The following is a 22,434-nucleotide window of genomic DNA, read 5'->3' as shown; positions in this document are numbered from 1 at the left end:
TGCTTCTTTGTTCTATAAATATACTGATATTTCATTTATAAATTATCAGCTCATACATAAATATATAAAGTTTATACATAAATACAATCACACTGGTCATCTTGGCGTTGCATATACACATTTCAAGATTTTATTAATATTTTCAAAAATGACTGTTCCCACTAAAAATTTCTGTATGATATTATAGAAGGTTACAAAAAAAGTTAAAGTAATTGAAGTTTCCATGTACTTGAATTTAAATGTCTTTATATTTTATTGCATATATGCAGAGCAAGTTATTTTATTTTATTTTTCAAATAATTTTATTTTAAAACTCAAGATAACACAGTGCTCACTTCAGCAGAAAATAAAACTCAAGATAACTCAGAAATAGTGCCAAGTAGCTCATATCTAGAATGTGACATGTATTTAATTATGATGCTGTCTGATTGGAACATTCATGATTTTACAGAAATGCATTCAATTATTTCCATGTATAGGAGGTTAATTTTAATAGTGCTATAATTTCAATCTAGAGTCCAGTAATTAATTTTTTCAATTATAGATTCTCAGACTCAACTTTCCCTTTTATATAAATTAACACAATTGCAAGTCAGGCACTAATCATTCAAGTCAAAAGCATCTCTCACGTTTTCTAGGGTTGTGAATAAAATTCTGAATTTTATTTACCCAATTTGATTCTTATCTTATTGCAAGTAATAGTGTTATAATGAAACATATGGATTAAAAAGCCTCATATTTCATATTTAAAGTATGTATTAACACTGTACAAATGTGAAATTCAAATCAACCTAGTACATTCTATGAGTTGTATCATTACCATCAAATAACATTTTCTATTCAAGTCAGCTACACCAATAAAATATCCAATAATCCCATCATTGTAACAGGTAGTTACCTTAATATCACTTCCATTTAAACACATTCTATTTATGCGGCTGCCATTAGGTCGGCTAGAATCAATCCAATAGATAAATTCTTCTCTGTAATCAAAATCTATAGCAATAACATTGTTTAATCCCTAAAAATAAAAAAAGGAAAAGTATGAATAAGAGTTAATAGAAATTATTTTAAAATGTTTTGGGAATTCATAAGAATCACTATCTCCTTTTGAACCTAAATAGTTATAGTTATTACAACGAAGAGCATTTGTGACCAATTCTTTTAAAAGCATTTTATGTTTACATTTTCTCTATACCATATACCTAAGATGTTGCATAATTTATTTGAAAATAGTTTCCCATGTTGGTCACAAAAATTTTGGACTGCTTATAGATAAAGATGTAAGTAAATAGCCAGTATCGTGGGTGAAAAAAAAATCTGCTTTTAGGGAGATAAAGTGAAAGACTCTCACTTTAGGTTAATGTTAAAAAGTACAAATTTACTGTCATTATTATCTGTTCTGTAGAGTAACCAGAAAAGAGCATATACCTAAACTGGAAAGGCTGAAGATCCCTGAAGATTGAAGATGAGCCCTGGAGAGCCATCTGATGAAAGTCAGAAAAGAAGGTATAGAATCTACTTTGGCCAAAATCACTTGCCTCAACAACATAAATGAGGCTGTCTTGTTTTGTTTCTTCTTGCTTCGAAGGGCCCTCCAGCCAAAATAGTGCCATATTAGAATTTAAAATTTATGATCTTAGGTGAGTATTTGACCAAAGAGGAACTCGGTGGGCAACATCTTTTCATTCCACAAGGAAACATGAGGAAATGCCTGCCTTCAGACTCATGTCTTTTTAAGAAGGTAACAAAACTGAACATGAATCCAACTGATAGGTTTCTGAACACCACAGTTCTTTGGTTTGATAGGTATGTGTTTTGACGGATTTGATTTAAGAATTGTACATCAGGATCTGGGAATCTCTTTAAGTGCTAAATTGTTCAAATGATTGCTGAGGGGTTAATTTAATTCTGATGTTTCATTAGGACTCATAGATTTACTACCCCAGTGGACTAACAAAACTTGGATTAGGATTTTAATTGTGTTAACTCATTTTAAGGATTGGATAATTTATCAATATATAAATTTTATGTATTAAAAAATAATTGACACTATAGACATTTGGCAAAGTCCTAAGAGATCGTCGCCATATCTTTATATCTGTTGTAAACTTGCTTATATCTATATTTAACCTAAAATTGTAGTAAGTCTCAGATTGTTTTAGGGGTCATTTATGAGTAGCTATAGTCCTATGGGTAAGGATTAGCACCTTCAGGGAGATGGGCTGTTTTGTTTGGTTAGAGGGGGAGGGAAAGGAAGGATGATAATTACCACATCTGGGTTCAGTTTCCAGATCTATTCCCCAAATTTAAAATTAGATAGAATGACTCTGCATTAGATTTATAAACTCTTTTATAAGACTCAGGATGAGGCTAAATTATTACTGTTCATATTTTATTTCTTTCCAATGATCTAGAAGACTAAGGATGGCCTAGTTATAGAAGCAATTCAAAGAAGGTTCTGGCAAATACTGATTTTTTTTCTTCTCTCAGCAGGGCTAAATTCTAATGGTGATGCATTAAAACCATAGGTTCAAATCTTATGTTTTTAGTTGGCTTAATGTGAGCAATCTCTTTTCTCAGCCCCAGACTATTAAGTTAACCTGAAATAGCCTGACCCCTTGGAACTTCCTGCCATTGGTCATAAATAAGAGACATAAGTAAACACGACTGTGTGTAAATTCCTCACTACACCCGGATGAATAAACACAAGTATACTTCTTACTGACATTACTAATCAAAAATAATGACCATAAATGCTTAAAAAAATCAGTCACAGATTCAAAAGATTTGTTAAATATTCATTCACAAGCTAAAAACTGGAGGACTCCTTAACTAAATGTACTTCATCATACATATCTAGGAAATTGTCTATGCAAAATCAATCAAAGTTTTAAAATACAAATTGAGTATAGTCCAAGTTCTGTAGAGAGTTTAATAAATTCACTCCAATAGTAGTTTGTAATATCGTTTCTGTTCAAATGCTTTTAACAGCAGAGGAGTAAGGTAAATGTGTTAGGGTTCTGTGATGGCCTGTAATTCAGATGGATGAATTAGAGCTTTATAGAGAAAAGCTGGAGAGAATCTTGTCACTAACTTTAGGAAAGATTTACCCAATCATGGCAGAATTATCTGATTCCTTTCTTTACAATAATCAATTTAGATAATGAAAACCCAATTCCAAATTTAGCAATTCAACTCTAATAAATTAAAACTATAAATGCAGAGGAATGGAAGCTCTGAATTCTGACATTTCTATCTAACCAAGCTGGTCATTTTTCTACATCTTTACCCTTAATCCCCACAGAAAACTTTGCAATTCTCTCTTTGCAGAATCATATGCAAGGAACATTAAAACAGCCAAGGGCATGGTCAAAATAATGTCTAAACAATAGAGTCATCCCAGTGGTTTTAGAGCTGAAAATTGGTTTCATCAAAATCCTATTTGTTTCTTTCATTTCTATAGCTGAAGATTTGCACCCTTTGGTTCAAAATGATTAATTTAGGAAATTGTGTTTTGTTTCTCTATGCAATTTTACTGGAATAAAAGGCACTGCTAGGATTGAATTGGGTAACATTGGAAAGCCACTTGATTAATGCACCTAAATTAATAAAATTAATACTTGATTAATGCATTTCGCGTCCCAAGTCCATGTTATTAAAGTACATTTCCTTTGTGCATGTGGCGTAAGAATTTAAGTTACAGCTGGCGTAGTTACCACTCTGTTTTAGAATACATAGGGCAAAAAATAATCTACCAGTTGTTATACTTTTTCACTGTAATGCTTCATGAGATTGTACAGACTTCAACAAAGAGAATAAAATTCAAGATATTATGGTAAATTGTTCTTCCTAATCCCCTACACGAAAAAATTCCTCCCAAGTTTAAGGCGAGGATGTCTTTTCACTTATTTTGACTCAGAGAAAATATGGGGAGATAATTACTTCCGTTTTTTACTTCATTCTGCACATGTAGACAGAAATCTCTGAGGAAAAAAAAAAAAAAAAAAAAAAACCAGAAACTGTTTCTCTGCCTAGAACTCCTTGAAAATTCCTATAATGCTATAATGAAATGTAGTTAAAAATATCTTCCCTGACAGAAATGATATATTCCAAACAGACTGCAGGCAAAACTGGATGTAAGGGTTGTGTCTAGTTTTATGGGTGTCTATTTCCTTACTCACTGGTCACATTAATAAATGCTTTCCAATGACACAGATGTTCACAGTCCTCATGAGCTTCCTCTTTTTTCTCACTCCCTCTTCATTTTCATAAACACTACACTAAGAAAACTATCTGAAAGTCATCCCCCACTTAGGTATTATTAGTGATTGGTAATAGTCAAAAATGATACCAGGAAAGAAGTGCTATCTGAACGTGTGCATTAAAGAGGTCTGGATACATGAAATAGACTTAAATGATGCATACAGGAAAAAATCATTTTCCTCCATTAAGAACAATCTCTGCTAACATATTAGCCATGAAAACAACAAAAGGGATACCAGCAGAAATGTCCTGAGTCACAGAGTTGGAAAATAAAGCAAGGAGATGTCACTGAAGCTCTGTTATGGTCTTCACGAAGTCAATAAATATTGTTGCTATTTTAGTTATTAGTTCAACTGAGCTTATACACAGAGTGTCCTAAAGAGAGAACTTTCTCCCTTTCTGATAGCAGAGTCTAAAAGGAAGAAATGCTAAACAAATAAACAAATACAACCTAGTAAAGAGAAAATAAGCATGTCCCTTTTCCAGATACCATACGAGGAAATCAATGGCTGGCACATTCAACTTTGAACGTATAGAGAGGCCTAGAGGGGGTATGGAGACCTACTCCAAAAGAAAAAGACAATTTTCAAAATTTTGTAACTTTGTTTATAAGCTTAAAATTAGACTACACAGAAAAAAAAGAATTAAGTTAAATAATGTAGAAAACCATTTGGGCCGCAAACATTTTTCACATCTATATATGCTAAAACTTTTTCCCTGGAGTTATTTCTCTTATATTATTACTCATTATTATTCTTATTCATCTCTTAAAGAGATAATGGTCTAATTCTTATATTTTAAATCGATTTCTGTTTAGTTTTTATAAACAGCATGAAAATATTTTACATTTTTTCCCAATCTCTCCAGGGTTCACAATAAGAGATGCCTCTCTCTAATGATACAGTGAATGTTGGTGGCACACTCTAATCTCAAGAGCAAGAATCTAAACCTCACAGACATTCATGAACACGTATACGTGTGGTGAGCACACGGGAAGTCTGAGGACTCCAGTGAATCTGAGAGCGTTGACCTCTATGTCAAAGTGTCAACTGCTACACAGTTTGGATTGTGGGCGTTCAAGGATGTGAGCCCAACAGTGCTGTACCTTCCTATTTTTTTTTTTTCAGGAATAGCCTGAAATCTGGATTTTCATGGGAACTTTTCATTTTCAATCTGTGACTTAGAGGAAAACTGAAAAATCTGTCACGGACAGTCAGTATCCCCCTTGCTAATGAATATTTACACTTAAAATGAAACTAAATTCTTTTTTTTTTTTTAAAGATTTTATTTATTTATTTGAGACAGAGAGAATGAGAGACAGCATGAGAGGGAGGAGGGTCAGAGGGAGAAGCAGACTCCCTGCCGAGCAGGGAGCCCGATGCGGGACTCGATCCCGGGACTCCAGGATCATGACCTGAGCCGAAGGCAGTCGCTTAACCAACTGAGCCACCCAGGCGCCCGAAACTAAATTCTTAAGAAAAATGAATGAAACTGACAATGGCAATGGAGGAATCCATCAGTAGGTGGCAAAAATAGTTTTAGTTAAGTAGGTATTCTTTATGCTGCTGAAAAATCATCACATGAATGGCCTCCTAAGCCTATTCCTAATGCTGGCACAAACATACTACAAGAACAAGAAATGTCCTTATTTTTGGCACACTTGTTCTAGACTGTGCTTTCATGTATTTATGTTACTATTATATGGTTTGGTGCAAAATGACATTTGTAGCAGAACAGATACCAACTGAATCTTCCCAAAGAAGCTATTTCTCCTGACAACTAAAACTATGCTATACCTAACTGCATGCGATTTCTCTAGTCCATGTAGTAATCACTGTCATTTTAATGACTTGATTTTATGCTATTTTCACTGCAGACTGGGAGAAATAAAAAGTTGAGGTGAGCAATTCAGTTTTCTATCCTGTCATGAAGTGCAAATCATACCTTTTTATCTCACATAACAGATACAAGCAAACTCTGACAATAGAACTTAAACATCAAAATGGAGCAACCCAGATTCTCTTGAAGTGGACACATTGAGGGATGAAGAGGGTAGGATTGAAAATATGCGCCTCACAACCTTTGAACCATGGCTGGATTACCGTTACACTTTTGCTCACTCGCTCATTCTAAATTTTAAAGGCTAGAGATTACCATTCCTGTTTTATTTTCTAGTTCTATAAACAGAAACTTAAAATTCTTCAAAAAGCATTAATTTTTAAATCCCAAGGGGGAAAAACCAATTTGGGTAATATAAGAAATACTTTAAAAGATAATTTTATGCTTTCTCTAATCTACCTTTTCTTGAGACAGTTTTTCCCTCCATTAATTATACCTTACTTTTTTTTTTTTTTTTTTTTTTTTTACTTTCTTAGATATGATGTGATGTGACATGTTGGGAACATCACCCGGACAATTCAAACATAATAAAATGTATGGTAATCTTATATATATACATGCATGTGTCCATGAGTAAGTGCTTCATAAATTCTAGTTGTGAAATATTTCTATAGTTCTCATGCATATCTGGAGTACCCATATTAAGTATGAAATCATCAAGACAATGTCGTACCTGTTTCAAAAGTGTATAGTTGGAGCCATCAGTGCTAATTTTCCTTATTTCATGATGATCAGCAAGAATTAGAAAAGGCTCTTCATCTAAATACCAAGACAAAAAAACATAATTAGAATTTTATATGTACGGTTTTCAACTTTGCTTGGTTTCAACAGCATTATAAATTTAAATGCAGTGCCCTCTGGTAGATTAATGGTTAAAAAATTCACACTGAGCATTTCAATTGATAATAAAATGAAAAGGCAGCAGATACCCAGGCAGTATGGGAAATCTAGATAATTCTAAATGCATCCCTCTCTTTCCCTCAGTTTTCATGAACAGCAGGTTACCTAATTTATTTGGAATTGGTGGAAAATATCTGCTATCATAATCTGATATTTTTAAATGAGTTTCAGGAAAGAATAAACTACACCTATCTTAGCTAATTCATATAATCAGAAAATTCTTTCTTGAAAACCAAATAACCAGTCTTATGCTGCCAGAATGACTTTGGTGAAAATCACGAGTATCACTGCCTACATATCTATCTTTTATCTACCCGGAGACTTTTCTTAAATAACTTTGGAACTCCAGGTTCTATAAATTTTGTTTATTAATTTCATCTTTCCCCATAATCTGGCTTTTTTAATACTTTAATGGTTGTTAATGGTCTTTATTTCCTTCTTATAGTCTGTCTAATATGTTGTAGTATCTCATTTGTTCTAGAATCTATGAAAAATAAGAAGAATCTGACCATGCTCCAAATATATGAAGAGCCTCTAAACCTTTAGATTGGTTTTCTCTTCAGAATTTTTTTTGGAACCAAAATGGATTTTTATTTTTATTTTTTTAAAGATTTATTTAATTATTTTAGAGAGAGAGAGAAGGAGAGAGAGTCTTCACTGAGGGTGAAGCCTGACAGGGGGCTTGATCTAAGCACCTCCAGATGAAAATCTGAGCCAAAACCAAGAGTCAGATGCTTAACTGAGTGCATCACCCAAGTGCCCCACAAATTGGATTTGTAAATAAAAAATATTCAGAAAGTTTTGCATAGCACATTTATTTGAATATGTATCTGAATAATTTAAATTCAAATTGACCACATTCTTGGTTGTTACAAGTTTTGTTCAAACTCTTTTTTTAAAGAGCTTTGTGGGGCGCCTGGGTGGCTCAGTCGGTTAGGCGACTGCCTTCGGCTCAGGTCATGATCCTGGAGTCCTGGGATCGAGTCCCACATCGGGCTCCCTGCTCAGCGGGGGGTCTGCTTCCCCCTCTGCCCTCTTCCCTCTCGTGCTCTCTGTCTCTCATTCTCTCTCTCTCAAATAAATAAATAAAATCTTTAAAAAAAAAATATAAAGAGCTTTGTTTCTAAGATGAAGTCATATACTTAGTTGCCTGATAAACAAATTTAATGTCAGTAGAAATTAGAAAAAAAAAAGAAAAAAGCAATGAAAAAGGTAGTCACTTTATGTAATTTAATGTGGATTTAATTATAAATCATTTATTGTTACAGAGTTATTGCTTATGTTAAAAATTATTATTTCCCTCTTCGTATCTTTTAGTTTCACAGTAAATATATATAGTACATAGGTGTTATATTATATATTAGCATACTTTATGTCAGGGATTAGAAATGTGTGCCACACGTGCTGAACATCTCCTTCCCATTAGCAAGTGCAGCACCCCCAACCAATCATTCAGTCTTCATGTTGACGCTAAACTGAGACTCAGAACCTTACTAAAGAGAGGTGGCTCTGCAGTTGAAGGTACCTTGCCATTTCTTGTCAACTATATTTATAAATATGAAATTAGTTAGTCATGGTCTACCTTAATACTTAGGCAGTTATGTTCTTTTTTTTTTTAATATTTATTTATTTATTTATTTATTTGACAGAGCGAGAGACACAGCGAGAGAGGGAACACAAGCAGGGCGAGTAGGGGAGGGAGAAGCAGGCTCTCCACTGAGCAGGGAGCCCGATGCGGGGCTCGATCCCAGGACCCTGGGATCATGACCCGAGCCGAAGGCAGACGCTTAACCGACTGAGCCACCCAGGCGCCCCAGGCAGTTATGTTCTTTACAGCTTAATGTAATACCTGAAATTCTAAAACTCTTAGAAGAAAACATTTAGAAAAGTCTCCATTAAGGTCTTGGTAATGATTGTTTTAGATATAACATAAAAAAGCACAAGTAATAAGGGCAAAAGTAAGCAGAACTATACCAAACTAAAAAGCTTTTGCACAGCAAAAGAAACAACATAATTAGAAGGCAACCTATGGAATGGGAGAAAATATTTGTAAATTATGTATCTGATAAGGTGTTAATATTAGGGTTAATATTGGAAATATATAGAATTCATATAAATCAGTAACAAAATAAAATTGATTTAAAAATGGGCAGAGGAGGGCCTCCTGGGTGGCTCAGTCAGTTAAGCGTCTGACTCTTGATTTTGGCTCAGGTCATGATCTCAGGGTTGTGAGATAGAGCTCTGTGCTGGGCATGGAATCTGCTTAAGATTCTCTCTCTCCCTCTCTCCCCAACCCTCCCCACTCTCTATGACTAAATAAATAAATAAACAAATAAATAAATAAAAATCATCAGAGGAACTGAGTAGACATTTTTCCAAAGAAGACATACAAATGGCCAACAAGTACATGAAAAGCTGCTCAACATCAGTAATCATCAGGGAGACGCAAATTAAAACCACAAAGAGATATCACCTTATACCTATTAGAATGACTATTGTCAAAAAGACCTGAGATAATAAGTGTTGGCAAGGATGTGAGAAAAGGGAACCTTTGTTCATTGTTGGTAGGAATGTAAATACACTATGGAAAACAGTATGGAGATTCTAAAAAAGTTAAAAATAGAACTAACATATGAACCGACAATCTCGCCTCTGGATATTTATCCAAAGGAAATGAAAACAGAGTACCAAAGATACATCTGCACTCCCATGTTTATGGCAGCATTATTCACAACAGTCAAGACATGGAAACAACCTAATTGTCCATCAACAGATGAATAAAGAGGATGTGACATGGATATACATAGATGTAAATATATATTTATATGTATAGATATCTGTATTCAAACACATGTATTAACTTATATATTTGTATTTACACATACGTATATTATATAGTATGTAATGTATATGTATGTTAAATATAGTATATATTATATATTTTATCACATACATATGTAATATTATACATACACACACACAATATGGAATATTTTTCAGTCATGACAAAGAATAAAATCCTGCCATTTACAACAACATGGATGGTCCTTGAGGACATTACACCAAGTGAAATAAGTCAGAGAAAAACAAATACTATGTGAGATCACTTATACGTAGAATCTCAAAAAAGGCAAATTCATAGAAACAGACAGTAGAATGGTGGTTACCAGGTATGAGGGGTAAGGGAAATGGGAAGATACTGGTTAAAGAGTACAAACTTCCAGTTAGAGGACAACTTAGTTCTGAGAATAAAAGGCACAGCATGCTGATTATAGATAATAATACTATATACTTGAAAGTTGCTAAGAGAGTAGAGCTTAAATGTTTTTGCCAGAAAAAAGAAATGGTAATTAGGTGAAGTGATGGAGGTGTTCCTAACACTGTGGTGGCAATCTTATTGCAGTATATAAGTGTATCAAATCAACACATTATACACTTTAAAGTTACACAGTTATTTAAAATTTTAAAAATAAAGTTACATAGTTTATGTCAACTATATCTCAGTAAAGTTGGAAAAAATCTATCCTCTCTTTAGCAAAAGATTTATGTTTCAGGAACACTTTGTTTTTGTATTAAAATTATTATTAGTTTCTAATAATTACTGTTAATGAGAAACAACTACAGCATGGACACATGATATAATAAGACCAAAATTGTAATCATTAGCATTCATCTCCTTTATACCAACCTTAGCAAAAAGCTTAGAGTAATAAAAACATTGACTGGTTTTGAGATTTTCTCTCTTCTTATCTTATGTCACTGAATGCATGATGTAGCAAGTAGGTTGGTAAAATTAAAAAAAAAAAAAAACAGGCTCCAAATAATACACAAATTGATTCAGTGATGAATATTCCAAGAATAAGCTAAAATGAAATAAAAAATTTGAAAGGCCTATTTTTTTTCTCCATAATGTGCAAAGGTTTAACCAGTCGAAAACTAATTTTAAGAATATCTGTCACTGGTATTTATTTTATGTAAATAAATAAAATATCTAATGTTTTAAATGTTGTCATGTATATATGACATGCATATATATAAGAAACTAGCAATGCTAATTGGATTCACTATACTCAAAGTAAAGGGGTAAGAGACATATTATGTACCAGTTTTTGCTCATTTAAACAGTCATTATTTATTATATATTGCTTTGTATTATTTTAATATGTGCAATTTTCTCCCCTAATGAATTACAGTATTTTAAAAATTATGGTCCATGTTCTACTGAATTTTCTAATCTACAGAATCAAACATGCTACTTGGAACAAACAGAAGTTTAATAATGTTTGCTGAATCACTGGAAGAATTCAAATAGTCCTGTATAGCTGATTTATTGCTGTTGCTGTCATCATCATTACCATTATCATTATTGACCTCTTCTCCTTGGCATGCATATATGAGTGCGTATGGGGTAGGGGAGAAGGAAAAACTATTATAACCCAGTCACAATAGGCTCTTTAATTGTCTTGGCCAAACCTGCTCCTAAGAACCTATGATGCAGCAGGAAAAACTGCTAGAAATAGTTCTTTTTATTTCTGAGCACTCTCAAAATCTAGAAAGCATTTAATAATTCACAAGACCATAATGCAATCTTATTACAAACAGAACAGTTTGTGGAGAGCACACAAAATTAGAGGGACAGATTCCTATATCAAGGTAAGTAGGGAAGAATTTTGATTTCTCAGAAACAGCAAGGAGGAATGAATTCAATAAGAATGGCTATAAAACTCAGAATCCATACGTGTAACTGAGGTTGGATCGGTGGACAAGTTCAGTTCGATACCTGAGAGTGATTTGCAGCCATTTGGGTTATCAGGTTGTATTTCATAGCCATCTGTACAGAGGCACTTGTAGGTCCCATATGTATTGATGCATTGCTGGCTACACGGAAATCCCAAGGAGCATTCATCAATGTCTACACACGTTTTACCATCATCCTTCAGTTGGAATCCAGGCCAGCATTTGCACTAAAGAATGAAAAACAAGCATAATCAATTCATATCATTGTCACTGTCTTTTCCTATTGGATATCCCTTTAGCATGATTCAAGAAAGAAAATCATGTAAGAATAGATAATGGCAAGTCTTTCTGTCTCCAGTGATATTAATAAGAATCACGTATATTAAGTAAAGCTAAAGCTAAAAAAATAACTCTCCCAAGTATCTTCCTTTGATCATCTGAGGCTGGCAAAATTATAAAGGTTAACTGACATCATCAAAGCCATGTGGTGATAGCATGACAATGACCACAACACTAGCCAACTGGTTTTATTCTTTTTCTATCACATTACATTGTCTTTTTAGAGGACTTTAGCAGTCATAACAATTAACCATTAAGTGGAGCTTTGAAGATCACAAAACTTGTTGCATATGTTATTTTATCAGAGCCTTACAGAAATCTATGATGTAGGTATTATTATTTTTAGTTAACTGATGAGAAACCTAGAGGCACAAAGATGAAGTTGCCTGGATAAAGCCAGTCAGAGAGCTGAGACTGTCTGTAACATACAGTAAGACTCAATTCGTATTTGTTGACTGGGTCTGATTCCATAAACCATGTTGATGTTGTCTGGAGAAATAAAATAATAGTAACAATTTCCCCACTATAATCAACCTGTATTGTCAAATCTTTTCTTAAGCATCTCTATCATGTACTATATGAACCTCCGATGATGATATGCAATATTACAAACTTTCATGTAAATTCTGAATACAATGTCACATCATATATGTCTTTGCAGTCCTAAAAAAATGGCATACTGTGATCCTGTGATCAGTCACTGCCTTTCAGGTCTATACTCAGTTCCTGCCAAGGAGCATATGAGAATTGTAATTACACAAAATGAACCTATAACTGGCCAAATGATTACAATCATATTAACCTTTACAAACACTATTTAGCACTCTTTGAATAAAGGAATGTGCAAATATCGAGTAAGACAGTGAGTTAAAAAGAAACCCTACATTGTTAAGAGTAATTAGCATTCAAGAGTTACTCAGAGCAAACATTTAATAACCTCAGTCACTTATCTGAAGGTAAAAGTGATGGCAGAGCTTTGTATCTATTGGGAAAAATATTAGAGATATATGTGCATATTATTAAATAGTCAGCAAACAACTGAGTTTTTTAAGTACCAAAAAAAGCATTCATTATTTGGGGGACAGGCAGCATCATTTTCACCTGAAAGGGCTCTAAGGAGAATTAAATACCTTTTATTAAGTTCTTTTACCAGGAATGGATCTCTTTAAGCTCTTAGCACTTTCATCATTAATAATTTACATCAATAATTAGCTAATAATCCTCAGCAATTACATGCTGTTTTGTTTTGTTTTTTAATCCCTGGGACCCACTAGCAAGCCAGCAAATGAAAGCAAAAGCCACAGCTTGATTTCCAATACTCTCCTCATACAACTCTTACTTTCTTTGAGAACACTCATCTTGCTACCTGATTTAGGAAGTCAAGGCAATTGGTGCTTTGCTCTGGCAAAAGAAAGTGAGATGCTTAATGTCACCTAAGTGTACACTTAAAAATGGTTAAAGTGGTAAATTTTATGTCAGGTATATTTTACCCCAATTTTTAAAAGAAATAATTTTTTTAAAAGAAAGTGAGAAAATGACAGGATACAAAAAGTTATCACTGAAAAGCACTGGAAAATAGACCATGTGGCCATGGGGTTGGGAAACCAGAGAGCCATAGTCTGACATAGGATCGTGCTGAAATCAAGGGGCACTTTAGGACAAGTGAAAGGAATTTTCATAGAATGTACTGAATTCCTCTCAAAGAATATTATAAAAGGAAATAAACAGTGTCCCAGTTTTAATGGGATTTCTGAAAATCACTTTGAATGGCTAATGTCAGGCTTATAGAACTATTAAATCAAAGAGACAGCTTAGATAAAAATACATTTATGGAAAATCAATTTCTTAAAGTAAAATTGGTAAAAGTTACTAAGTGTAATATACGTTTCTATAAACAAATGAAATTAGTATGTTTAAGGTTATCAGTTACTTTTTTAAAAATTGTTCATTGAAAGAGATTTTTTAAAAGATAATTTCCACCAATCCATTAACCTTGTTTTATTTTTTAAAGATTTTATGTATTTATTTGAGAGAGAGAGAGCTTGCAAAAGCAAGGGTAAGAGGGAGAAGCAGACTCCCCACTGAGCAGGGAGCCTGATAATAGGGCTTGATCCTAGGACCCTGAGCCGAAAAGGCAGATGTTCAACCAACTGAGCCACTCAGGCACTCCTAACCTTGTTTTACAAAAACATTTTTTTTCAGTTTTTTATTTTTTATTTTTTATTTTTTTATTTTTTTAAATTTTATTATGTTATCTTAGCCACCATACAATACATCATTAGTTTTTGATGTAGCGATCCACGATCCATTGTTTTCGTATAACACCCAGTGCTCCATGCAGTATGTGCCCTCCTTAATACCCATCACCGGGCTAACCAATCCCCCCTCCCCCCTCCCCTCTAAAACCCTGTTCGTTTCTCAGGTCCATAGTCTCTCATGGTTCATCTCTCCCTCCAATTCCCCCCGCCCATTTTTCCCTTCTTTCTCCTAATGTCCTCCATGTTATTCCTTATGTTCCACAAATAAGTGAAACCATATGATAATTGACTTTCTCTGCTTGACTTATTTCACTTAGCATAATCTCCTCCAGTCCCATCCATGTTGATGTAAAAGTTGGGTATTCATCTTTTCTGATGGCTGAGTAATATTCCATTGTATATATGGACCACATCTTCTTTATCCATTCATCTGTTGAAGGGCATCTCGGCTCTTTCCACAGTTTGGCTATTGCGGACATTGCTGCTATGAACATTGGGGTGCATGTGGCCCTTCTTTTCACTACATCTGTGTCTTTGGAGTAAATACCCAGGAGTGCAATTGCTGGGTCATAGGGTAGCTCTATTTTTAACTTTTGAGGAACCTCCACGGTTTTCCAAAGTGGCTGTACCAACTTGGATTCCCACCAACAGTGTAAGAGGGTTCCCCTTTCTCCACAACCTCTCCAACATTTGTTGTTTCTTTCCCTGTCCATTTTTGCCATTCTAACTGGTGTAAGGTGGTATCTCAGCGTGGTTTTGATTTGGATTTCCCTGATGGCTAATGATGATGAATATTTTTTCATGTGCCTGTTAGCCATTTGTATGTCTTCTTCAGAGAAGTGTCTGTTCATCTCTTCTGCCCACTTTTTGACATGATTATTTGTTTTTTGGGTGTTGAGTTTGAGAAGTTCTTTATAGATTTTGGATACCAGCCCTTTATCTGTAGTGTCATTTGCAAATATCTTCTCCCATTCTGTGGGTTCCCTCTTTGTTTTGTTGACTGTTTCCTTTGCTGTGCAGAAGCTTTTTATCTTGATGAACTCCCAAAAGCTCATTTTTGCTTTTGTTTCACTAGGTTTGGGAGATGTATCTTGAAAGAAGTTGCTGTGGCCAATGTCAAAGAGGTTACTGCCTATGTTCTCCTCTAGGATTTTGATGGATTCCTGTCTTAACATTGAGATCTTTCATCCACTTTGAGTTTGTCTTTGTGAATGGTGTTAGAGAATGGTCGAGTTTCATTCTTCCGCATGTGGCTGTCCAATTTTCCCAGCACCATTTATTGAAGAGACTGGCTTTTTTCCATTGCATGTTTTTTCCTGCTTTGTCAAAGATTAGTTGACCACAGAGTTGAGCGTCCATATTTGGGTTCTCTATTCTGTTCCATTGGTCTGTGTGTCTGTTTTTGTGCCAGTACCATGCTGTCTTGGTGATCACAGCTTTGTAATATAGCTTGAAATCGGGCAACGTGATGCCCCCAGCTTTGTTTTTCTTTTTCAACATCTCCTTGGCGATTCAGGGTCTTTTCTGATTCCATAAAAATTTTAGGATTGTTTGTTCCAGCACTTTGAAAAATGTCATTGGAATTTTGATCGGGATGGCATTGAAGGTATAGATTGCTCTGGGTAGCATAGACATTTTAACAATGTTTATTCTTCCGATCCATGAGCATGGAATCTTTTTCCATCTTTTTGTGTCTTCTTCAATTTCTTTCATGAGTGTTTTGTAGTTCCTAGAGTATAGATCCTTTACCTCTTTGGTTAGGTTTATTCCGAGGTATCTTATGGTTTTTGGTGCTATTGTAAATAGAATCGTTTCTTTAATTTCTCTTTCTACAGTTGTGTTGTTAGTGTATAAGAAAGCAACTGATTTCTGTGCGTTGATTTTGTATCCGGCCACATTACTGAATTGCTGGATGAGTTCTAGTAATTTGGGGGTGGAGTCTTTTGGGTTTTCCACATAAAGTAGCATGTCATCTGCGAAAAGAGAGAGTTTGACTTCTTTGCCAATTTGAATACATTTTATTTCTTTTTGTTGTCTGATTGCTGTTGCTAGGACTTCTAGTACTATGTTGAACAACAGTGGTGAGAGTGGGCACCCTTGACGTGTTCCTAATCTTAAGGGAAAGGCTCTCAGCTTTTCCCCATTGAGGATGATATTCGCTGTGGGTTTTTCATAGATGGATTTTATGAGCTTGAGGAATGTTCCCTCTATCCCTATACTCTGGAGAGTTTTAATCAGGAAAGGATGTTGTATTTTGTCAAATGCTTTTTCTGCATCAATTGAGAGGACCATATGGTTCTTCTCCCTCCTCTTATTAATGTGTTCTATCACATTGATTGATTTGCGAATGTTGAACCACCCTTGCATCCCGGGGATAAATCCCACTTGGTCGTGGTGGATGATCCTTTTAATGTATTGTCGGATCCTATTAGCTAGGATTTTGTTGAGGATTTTGGAATCCATACTCATCAGCGATATGTCTGAAATTCTCCTTTTTAATGGGGTCTTTGCCTGGTTTGGGGATTAAGGTAATGCTGGCCTCATAGAAGGAGTTTGGAAGCTTTCCTTCTGTTTCTATTTTTTGAAACAGGTTCAGGAGAACAGGTATCACTTCTTCTTTGAATGTTTGGTAGAATTCCCCAGGGAATCCATCAGGCCCTGGACTCTTGTTTTTTGCGAGGTTTTTGATCACTGTTTCAATCTTGTTACTGGTTATTGGCCTATTCAGGTTGTCAATTTCTTCCTGTTTCAGTCTTGGCGGTTTATAGGTATCTAGGAAGGCCTCCATTTCATCCAGATTGCTCAATTTATTGGCATATAGTTGTTGATAATAATTTCTAATAATTGTTTCTATTTCCTTGGTGTTTGTCGTGATCTCTCCCCTTTCATTCATAATTTTATTAATTTGGGTCCTTTCTCTCTTCTTTTGGATAAGTCTGGCCAGTGGTTTATCAATCTTATTAATTCTTTCAAAGAACTAACTTCTAGTTTCATTGATCGATCTACTGTGTTTCTGGTTTCTAATTCACTGATTTCTGCTCTAATTTTAATTATTTCTCTTCTAATGCGTGGCTTAGGCGTCATTTGTTGCTTTTTCTCTAGTTCTTTAAGGTGTAGAGTTAGTTGGTGAATTCGGGATTTTTCTGTTTTTTTGAGTGAGGCTTGGATGGCTATGTGTTTCCCCCTTAGGACTGCCTTTGCAGTATCCCATAGGTTTTGGACCGATGTGTTTTCATTCTCGTTGATTTTCATGAATTGTTTAAGTTCTTCTTTGATTTCTTGGTTGACCCAAACATTCTTGAGCAGAGTGGTCTTTAGCTTCCAAGTGTTTGAATTTCTGCCAAATTTTTTCTTGTGATTGAGTTCCAGTTTTAGAGCATTGTGGTCTGAGAATATGCAGGGAATAATCTCAGTCTTTTGGTATCGGTTGAGACCTGATTTGTGACCCAGTATATGGTCTACTCTGGAGAAAGTTCCATGTGTGCTCGAGAAGAATGAGTTTTCTGTTGTTTTAGGGTGGAATGTTCTGTAAATATCTATGAGGTCCATCTGGTCCAATGTATCATTCAAAGCTCTTGTTTCCTTGTTGATTTTCTGCTTAGATGATCTGTCCATTGCTGAGAGTGGAGTATTGAGGTCTCCTACAATTAACGTATTGTTATCAATATGACTCTTTATTTTGGTTAACAGTTGGCTTATATAGATGGCTGCTCCCATGTTGGGGGCATAGATATTTACAATTGTTAGATCTTCTTGTTGGATAGACCCTTTAAGAATGATATAGTGTCCTTCTGTGTCTCTTATTACAGACTTTAGTTTAAAATCTAATTTGTCTGATATAAGGATTGCTACCCCAGCTTTCTTTTGAGGTCCGCTGGCATGGAAGATGGATCTCCATCCCTTCACTTTCAGTCTGGATGTCTCTTTAGGTTCAAAATGAAGCTCTTGTAGACAGCATATGGATGGGTCCTGTCTTTTTATGCAATCTGCAACCCTGTGCCGTTTTATGGGAGCGTTTAGGCCATTCACGTTGAGAGTGATTATTGAAAGATATGAATTAATTGTCATCATGTTGCCTGTGAAGACGTTGTTTTTATAGATTGTCCCTGTAAATTTCTGTTGTAGATCACTCTTGGGGTCTTTCTCCTTTTATAGAACCCCCCCTTAATATTTCTTGCAGGGCCGGCTTAGTGGTCACATATTCTTTCAGTTTCTGCCGATTGTGGAAGCTCTGCATCTCTCCATCCATTCTAAATGAAAGCCTTGATGGATAAAGTATTCTTGGCTGTATGTTCTTCTCACGTAGTATCCTGAATATGTATTGCCAGGCCTTTCTGGCTTGCCAGGTCTCTGTGGATAGGTCTGACGTTATTCTGATGTTCCTCCCTCTGTACGTAAGGAATCTCTTCCCCCTAACTGCCCTTAAGATGGTTTCCTTGGTTCTAAGATTTGCAAGTTTTACTATTACATGCCAGGGTGTTGGCCTGTTTTCCTTGATCTTAGGAGGGGTCCTCTCTGCCTCTAGGACTCGAATGTTTGTTTCATTCCCCAGATTAGGGAAGTTCTCAGCTACGATTTGCTCAAATACATCTTCCAGTCCTCTCTCTCTCTCCACTCCCTCCGGGATTCCAATGATTCTGACATTGGAACGCTTCATGATGTCACTTATTTCTCTGATTCTATTTTCATGGGTTCTGAGTTGTTTTTCCCTGGCCTCCTCTTTTCCCTTTTTATCTATTATACTATCTTCCAGATCGCTTATTCTCTCTTCTGTCTCAGTTACCCTAGCTGTTAGATTATCTAGATTGGATTGGATCTCATTGATAGCATTTTTAAGTTCTGCCAATTCAGCTTTCATTTCTGCCCTTAGAGACTCTATGTTTCCATTAATTGATTTCTCCATTCTAGCCATTGGCTTCACAATTGCTAGCCTGAATTCCATCTCCGACATCTTGGTTATATCTGCATCCATTTGTAAATACACAGCATAAGTCATGATCTCTGAGTCTTTTCTATTTTGGGGGCTCCTCCTCCTAGTCATTCTGTTGATGGGTGTTTGAGGGAATGTATAGAGTCCAAATTATTGACCAGAACCCAAGCAAGATGCACCTGTTTTCTAGGGACCTTTGGGTTGCTGGCCTCTTGTTTTCCCAGCCTGTCTTCTGGGGGAGGGGCCTGCCGCACTGTTACTCAGGCAACCCTGTTTGGGCGGAGTTGCCCTGCGCCCCTCTGGCGGGATATGGGCTCAGTGGGAATCAGTCTTTGGGGCTTTTGTTCTCTGGCGCCTTTCCCTGGCGGCTTTCCGGGTCTCTTCCGCGAGTCAGAGCAGAAGAGACCGTTTCCAACCCTTTGCCTCAGAGCAGAGAGACCGCGGTCTGTTCTTCAGTGAGCTCTCCAGGCCACACCATCTCATTTCTGTCCGTGCTGCTATAAATTGCAGCGTCCTGGGTTGTGTGCCCCTCCGCAGCGCTCCCAGTCCTGCCTCCAGGTCGGGGCCCGTCTCTGCCCTTTGTGCTTCTAAAATTGCCAGCCGCTCCCAGTTCGCGCATGCGCGACTCCACTGCTTGGGGTCCTGTCCCGGGGACTGCAGTTCGCATGTGCGTGACTCCGCTGCTCAGAGATTCCACCCCCGGGGGTTGCAGTTCATCGTGGCACGCTAGCGCACCGGGTTTCCGTCTGGGAGGCTGCAGTTCGCGTGCGTGCGACCGTCACTCCGGGTTTCTGTCCGGGTGGCTGCGGTTCGCGTGCACGTGACCCCAAAGGTCTGGTTTTCCACCCCGGGGGCTGACCTAAAGTCCTTTCCCGATGCTACCGGTCTGCGAGTCTGTGCCCTGTCTGCAGTGCGCAAGGCTGTCACTCACTGGCGGTGTAGGATCCCCACGGCCAGGCACCCTCCTGCTGCCATTTATCCTCCGATATCTGCCTGCAGAATCACGGCTCTCCGCTTTGTACCTCAAAACCAACCGCCTGCGATATTGTTTATAGAGATCCAGATCTTCTTACATCTCAGGCTGGTTTTGTGGGTGCTCAGAGTGGTCTGGTAGATACCCAGCTCAATTCCGGGGACCAGTTGAAATAGGGTCCCCTACTCCTCCGCCATCTTTCCCCCTCCCCCCAAAACATTTTTGCTCCCAAATAACCCAATGGTATCAATGGGAAATTCTACTAGTCTAACTTTTATAAATTGAATGGAAGAAACTAATAGCTATTTGCATCTTCAAAGATAAAAAAGGAGAGATTCATCTATATTTAATAGAAAATAAGTTTAAAAATTTTTCACCTTCATTTACAAAGAAAAACAACTCTTATGAAAGGAGATTCATATATATTCAATACCATCTTAATTTTTCTCAACATTGAGAATGACTTCAAATTTTCCTTATTTGTATTAATTTTTATATAGGATCATACAGCTACCAGAAAGAAATATAGCTACTCAAACTTTTCCTATTACATTCAGAGAAGTTTCCTTGCAGATTTTAAGTGATATTTGGCAAATATTATTCTATTTCTAATATATACATTAAAACTTATTTCTCTCCCAGAAGTACACTTATTTTTACATGGTAAATTATACTTCCCATCAAAATAAGATCCTTGCTTTTAGGAAATGTTATTATTCCCTTTTGAATTGTTAGATACATTGTATTTGTTTTATAACAAACATGCGAATTTTTCACAGTCCATAAGGTCTAAATTTTGCTTTTGTAAGCAATTTTCATTTTATTGCAGATTTTGGAGGAGGATTTCTTGTGATGTTCTACAGATATTGTCATGAGAAATAGGTTATTGGATGGTTTTTCCCGTTCACTGGAAGAGAGAAACTCATAAACTGATTTTTTTCCCAAAAAAATATAGAAGCCTTTTGTTGTATAGAAGGCTTTTTACTCAATTTCTTATCAACAAATTATCATGAATATAAATATAAGTGTGTGTGTGTATAAAATCTCAGCACAATATGTAAAATATTTGCTTTGAAACTTTATTTAAATCTCTCATTTATGATTCTAGTCTTATTTGCTTGAATTTTTATATTGCTCTTGTTTCCCCGAAAGATGTTTTATTTTATTCATTAGTTTTGACATGTGTACAATATTCAAGAACACTCTTCATAGCAATTCTGTCAGGTATACACGTAGACTTTCTGAATGATTAAATATGTTGTCTATCTTAACTAGAATTCTCACTTCATTCTATGACTCCATCTGAGAAGTCAAGGTGAAAATACTAATTTTTAAAAAATTATTAATAAATATTTCTGTATGATATGTCTTATAAAGTAATTAAAATAGATTTAAGATGGTGCTCTGGATGATACCTATTTCTACCATAGTGGTTTTCTAAACATGGCATTTCTGAGCACTAAGTACCTCTTATATGCAGGCATTCTATTTTATTTTTTAATTTTTATTTTTTTAAAGATCTATTTATTTATTTTAGAGAGAAAGAGAGAGTGAATGGGGGAAGGAGCAGAGGGAGAGGGAGAGAGAATCCTTGAGCAATCTCCCCACTGAGCACAGAGCCCAACGTGGGGTTCCATCCCAGTTCCCTGAGATCATGACCTGAGCTAAAATCAAGAGTTGGACGCTTAACCGACTGAACCACCCAGGCACCTCATATCCAGGCATTTAAAAAATATTAAACTTGGGGCACCTGGGTGGCTCAGTCGTTAAGCGTCTGCCTTCGGCTCAGGTCATGATCCTAGGGTCCTGGGATCGAGCCCCGCATCGGGCTTCCTGCTTGTGGGAAGCCTGCTTCTCCCTCTCCCACTCCCCCAGCTTGTGTTCCCTCTCTCGCTGTGTCTCTCTCTAAAAAATATTAAGCTTCATTCTGAATGTTATGTCAAAAAAATGACCATCTTATATTCTATAATTTTTAGATTTCACCAACATTGTTGTGACAGATTTAAATACATGAAGGATAAGCACAAGGAGATCTACTTTGAAATTACTGTTTTTAGATAGGTAGATATAGATTCTGTGATATATAGATTCTATATAGGAATATGGGATGTATATATTATAGACAGAACTAA

The 22,434-nt window shown here is 36.0% G+C and overlaps 1 protein-coding gene across 1 annotated transcript in view; it reads right to left on the bottom strand.

Annotated features, from left to right (window-relative positions):
• LRP1B (LDL receptor related protein 1B) overlaps nucleotides 1-22,434 on the bottom strand; it is a 1,834,834-nt gene that overhangs the window by 235,543 nt on the left and 1,576,857 nt on the right. The window contains exons 56-58 of the mRNA XM_035008121.1: nucleotides 11,846-12,029; nucleotides 6,839-6,924; nucleotides 899-1,021 (exon numbers count right to left, since the gene is read on the bottom strand). Coding sequence (XP_034864012.1) covers nucleotides 899-1,021; nucleotides 6,839-6,924; nucleotides 11,846-12,029 — 393 coding nt within the window. The remainder of the gene's footprint in view (nucleotides 1-898; nucleotides 1,022-6,838; nucleotides 6,925-11,845; nucleotides 12,030-22,434) is intronic.

Source organism: Mirounga leonina, unplaced genomic scaffold (assembly GCF_011800145.1).
Source record: "Mirounga leonina isolate KUSES-001 unplaced genomic scaffold, KU_Mleo_1.0 Mir_151, whole genome shotgun sequence".
Classification (NCBI taxonomy): Eukaryota; Metazoa; Chordata; class Mammalia; order Carnivora; family Phocidae; genus Mirounga; species Mirounga leonina.
This window is presented reverse-complemented; position numbering and strand designations above follow the sequence as displayed.